Below are 5,000 nucleotides of genomic sequence, written 5' to 3'. Positions count from 1 at the left end.
TGGACCCACCTTTCTTCTTCTGTGGTGTTTTGACCTGTGTGTCTGGACCCACCTTTCTTCTTCTGTGGTGTTTTGACCTGTGTGTCTGGACCCACCTTTCTTCTTCTGTGGTGTTTTGACCAGTGTGTCTGGACCCACCTTTCTTCTTCTGTGGTGTTTTGACCTGTGTGTCTGGACCCACCTTTCTTCTTCTGTGGTGTTTTGACCTGTGTGTCTGGACCCACCTTTCTTCTTCTGTGGTGTTTTGACCTGTGTCTGGACCCACCTTTCTTCTTCTGTGGTGTTTTGACCTGTGTGTCTGGACCCACCTTTCTTCTTCTTCTGTGGTGTTTTGACCAGTGTGTCTGGACCCACCTTTCTTCTTCTGTGGTGTTTTGACCTGTGTGTCTGGACCCACCTTTCTTCTTCTGTGGTGTTTTGACCAGTGTGTCTGGACCCACCTTTCTTCTTCTTCTGTGGTGTTTTGGCCAGTGTGTCTGGACCCACCTTTCTTCTTCTGTGGTGTTTTGACCAGTGTGTCTGGACCCACCTTTCTTCTTCTTCTGTGGTGTTTTGGCCAGTGTGTCTGGACCCACCTTTCTTCTTCTGTGGTGTTTTGACCTGTGTGTCTGGACCCACCTTTCTTCTTCTGTGGTGTTTTGACCAGTGTGTCTGGACCCACCTTTCTTCTTCTTCTGTGGTGTTTTGGCCTGTTTTTTCAGTTTAATGGTTCTCTTCCTCTTCTGCTTCTTCCCTCCTTTAACCAGCCGGTTCCTACTGGACGGCTCAGTGGAGATGTGGACCTCCTCCAACCTCAACCCTGCTGGGACCCCCTGCTTAGAGGACTGGGGCCCGGGGAACTTGGGGCCTTCAGGGGACACAGAGATACACACACACACACACACACACACACACACACACAGTACCAGTTAAAAGTTTGGACACAACTTCTAATTCAAGGGTTTTTCTTTATTTTTACTGTTTTCTACATGGTGGAATAATAGTGAAGACATCCTTGCCTACCCAAGCTGGTCTCAACATCCCATCCACACAACAACATCCCCTCCGCATCAACATACACCCTACACATCCACACAACAACATCCCCTCCACATCAACATATACCCTACACAACCACACAACAACATCCCCTCCACATCAACATATACCCTACACAACCACACAACAACATCCCCTCCACATCAACATACCCTACACAACCACACAACAACATCCCCTCCACATCAACATATCCTACACATCCACACAACAACATCCCCTCCACATCAACATATCCTACACATCCACACAACAACATCCCCTCCGCATCAACATATACAGTGGGGCAAAAAAGTATTTAGTCAGCCACCAATTGTGCAAGTTCTCCCAGTTAAAAAGATGAGAGAGGCCTGTAATTTTCATCATAGGTACACTTCAACTATGACAGACACAATGAGAAGGAAAAAAAATGGTAGTATTTTTTATGAATTTATTTGCAAATTATGGTGGAAAATAAGTATTTGGTCACCTACAAACAAGCAAGATTTCTGGCTCTCACAGACCACACAACAACATACAGTCGTGGCCAAAAGTTCTGAGAATGACACAAATATTAATTACCACAAAGTTTGCTGCTTCAGTGTCTTTAGATATTTTAGTCAGATGTTACTATGGAATACTGAAGTATAATTACAAGCATTTCATAAGTGTCAAAGGATTTTATTGACAATTACATGAAGTTGATGCAAAGAGTCAATATTTGCAGTGTTGACCCTTCTTTTTCAAGACCTCTGCAATCCGCCCTGGCATGCTGTCAATTAACTTCTGGGCCACATCCTGACTGATGACAGCCCATTTTTGCATAATCAATGCTTGGAGTTTGTCAGAATTTGTGGGTTTTTGTTTGTCCACCCGCCTCTTGATGATTGACCACAAGTTCCCAATGGGATTAAGTTCTGGGGAGTTTCCTGGCCATGGACCCAAAATATTGATGTTTTGTTCCCCGAGCCACTTAATTCTTGTCATTCTCCTTCCACCTCTCATCAGAGAGCTGTTTTCTCCCACAGGTCTGCCGCTGACTGGATGTTGTTCTGTTTGTCACACCATTCTCAGTAAACCCTAGACGCTGTCGTGTGTCAAAAGCCCAGGAGGATGTTTCTGAGGTACTGGATCTGGAGCGCCTGGCACTGACGATCATACCACGCTCATAGTTGCTTAGGTCACTTATTTTGCCCATCCAAACCGTCAATCAAACAGTAACTGAACACCTCGATGCCTGTCTGGGGGGGGGGGCCATGGTCATTACTCTCGATGCCTGTCTGGGGGGGGGGAGCCATGGTCATTACTCTCGATGCCTGTCTGGGGGGGGGGAGCCATGGTCATTACTCTTGATGCCTGTCTGGGGGGGGGGAGCCATGGTCATTACTCTCGATGCCTGTCTGGGGGGGGGCCATGGTCATTACTCTCGATGCCTGTCTGGGGGGGGGCCATGGTCATTACTCTCGATGCCTGTCTGGGGGGGGGAGCCATGGTCATTACTCTCGATGCCTGTCTGGGGGGGGGGGGGGCCATGGTCATTACTCTCGATGCCTGTCTGGGGGGGGGGGGGGGCCATGGTCATTACTCTCGATGCCTGTCTGGGGGGGGGGAGCCATGGTCATTACTCTCGATGCCTGTCTGGGGGGGGGGAGCCATGGTCATTACTCTCGATGCCTGTCTGGGGGGGGGGAGCCATGGTCATTACTCTCGATGCCGGTCTGGGGGGGGGGGGAGCCATGGTCATTACTCTCGATGCCGGTCTGGGGGGGGGGGGAGCCATGGTCATTACTCTCGATGCCGGTCTGCCTGCTTTATATAGCAAGCCAAGGCCACGTGAACGAAGGTCGATAGGAGCGATCCATTTAGGTGAATGGGGCGGTGTACCTAATAAACTGACCGGTGAGTGTGTATAGATGTGAAAACACAGACAGGAGTGTGTAACTCACCTCTATCCATGGTCACATGTTTGGTCAGTAGACTATTCAGTCTCACAGTGTTACTGGACTCGTACTGGTTGTTGCTCTAGAACACAATATATTCACCACTTACAGTTCTAGAGCACTGAAAGGCTTACAGTTCTAGAGCACTGAAAGGCTTACAGTTCTAGAGCACTGAAAGGCTTACAGTTCTAGAGCACTGGAAAGGCTTACAGTTCTAGAGCACTGGAAAGGCTTACAGTTCTAGAGCACTGGAAAGGCTTACAGTTCTAGAGCACTGGAAAGGCTTACAGTTCTAGAGCACTGGAAAGGCTTACAGTTCTAGAGCACTGAAAGGCTTACAGTTCTAGAGCACTGAAAGGCTTACAGTTCTAGAGCACTGAAAGGCTTACAGTTCTAGAGCACTGAAAGGCGTACAGTTCTAGAGCACTGAAAGGCTTACAGTTCTAGAGCACTGAAAGGCTTACAGTTCTAGAGCACTGAAAGGCTTACAATTCTAGAGTACTGAAAGGCTTACAATTCTAGAGCACTGAAAGGCTTACAGTTCTAGAGCACTGAAAGGTTTACAGTTCTAGAGCACTGAAAGGCTTACAGTTCTAGAGCACTGAAAGGCTTACAGTTCTAGAGTACTGAAAGGTTTACAGTTCTAGAGCACTGAAAGGTTTACAGTTCTAGAGCACTGAAAGGTTTACAGTTCTAGAGCACTGAAAGGCTTACAATTCTAGAGCACTGAAAGGCTTACAGTTCTAGAGCACTGAAAGGTTTACAGTTCTAGAGCACTGAAAGGTTTACAGTTCTAGAGCACTGAAAGGCTTACAGTTCTAGAGCACTGAAAGGCTTACAGTTCTAGAGCACTGAAAGGCTTACAGTTCTAGAGCACTGAAAGGCTTACAGTTCTAGAGCACTGAAAGGCTTACAGTTCTAGAGCACTGAAAGGCTTACAGTTCTAGAGCACTGAAAGGCTTACAGTTCTAGAGCACTGAAAGGCTTACAGTTCTAGAGCACTGAAAGGCTTACAGTTCTAGAGCACTGAAAGGCTTACAGTTCTAGAGCACTGAAAGGCTTACAGTTCTAGAGCACTGAAAGGCTTACAGTTCTAGAGCACTGAAAGGCTTACAGTTCTAGAGCACTGAAAGTTGAGATGATTTATATTTCTATGGACAACATCACAATAATGATTTATTTGTGTGTATATGTGTGTTTTAGTGTGTGTGTGTGTGTGTTTTAGTGTGTGTGTGTGTGTGTTTTAGTGTGTGTGTGTGTTTTAGTGTGTGTGTGTGTTTTAGTGTGTGTGTGTTTTAGTGTGGGTGTGTGAGTGTGTTTTAGTGTGGGTGTGTGAGTGTGTTTTAGTGTGGGTGTGTGAGTGTTTTAGTGTGTGCGTTTGAGTGTTTTAGTCTGTGTGTTTGAGTGTGTGTGTGTGTTTTAGTGTGTGTGTGTGTTTTAGTGTGTGTGTGTTTTAGTGTGTGTGTGTGTGTGTTTTAGTGTGTGTGTGTGTGTGTTTTACCCTCTTGGTTCTCATCAGATGACAGGTCCAAATCCAGTTGCGTTTGAGGTGTCCGAAGAACTCAGAGTCCAGACCTCCTGCTCCTTTACCGTCCCCTGGTATTACTGCTGTGTAACACACCTCCCTGCTGCCCCTACACAAACACACACAGGTTACACACACACACACACACACACACACACACACAGGTTACACACACACACAGGTTACACACAGGTTACACACACACACAGGTTACACACACACACACAGGTTACAGGTCTCTCTCCTTACTTGAGCATGTGATCCAGGTGACGGAACTTGTGGCGGTCTGTATCCCCGGGAACCCCGACTGGCCCCTCCTGGGATTTGGAGGCAGAGCTGCTCTTTGGACGCTCCTTCCTTATCACGCCTGGGAGAGAAAGAGGAGAGAGGGGGAGAGAGAGGGAGAGAGAGAGAGGGAGAGAGAGAGAGGGAGAGAGAGGGATGGAGAGATGGAGAAAGAAATGGAGAGCAAGAGACAAATGGAGAGAGAGGGAAAGAGGGAGAGAGAAATGGAGAGA

At 47.3% G+C, this 5,000-nt stretch overlaps 1 protein-coding gene across 1 annotated transcript in view; it reads right to left on the bottom strand.

Annotated features, from left to right (window-relative positions):
- Window positions 1–5,000, bottom strand: part of LOC139370017 (general transcription factor 3C polypeptide 1) — a 74,364-nt gene that overhangs the window by 31,575 nt on the left and 37,789 nt on the right. The window contains exons 21-24 of the mRNA XM_071109306.1: window positions 4,732–4,849; window positions 4,459–4,591; window positions 2,964–3,039; window positions 662–847 (exon numbers count right to left, since the gene is read on the bottom strand). Coding sequence (XP_070965407.1) covers window positions 662–847; window positions 2,964–3,039; window positions 4,459–4,591; window positions 4,732–4,849 — 513 coding nt within the window. The remainder of the gene's footprint in view (window positions 1–661; window positions 848–2,963; window positions 3,040–4,458; window positions 4,592–4,731; window positions 4,850–5,000) is intronic.

Source organism: Oncorhynchus clarkii, chromosome 17 (genome assembly GCF_045791955.1).
Source record: "Oncorhynchus clarkii lewisi isolate Uvic-CL-2024 chromosome 17, UVic_Ocla_1.0, whole genome shotgun sequence".
Classification (NCBI taxonomy): Eukaryota; Metazoa; Chordata; class Actinopteri; order Salmoniformes; family Salmonidae; genus Oncorhynchus; species Oncorhynchus clarkii.
The sequence above is the reverse complement of the archived record's forward strand: the minus strand, read 5'-3'. Positions and strand labels throughout refer to the sequence as shown.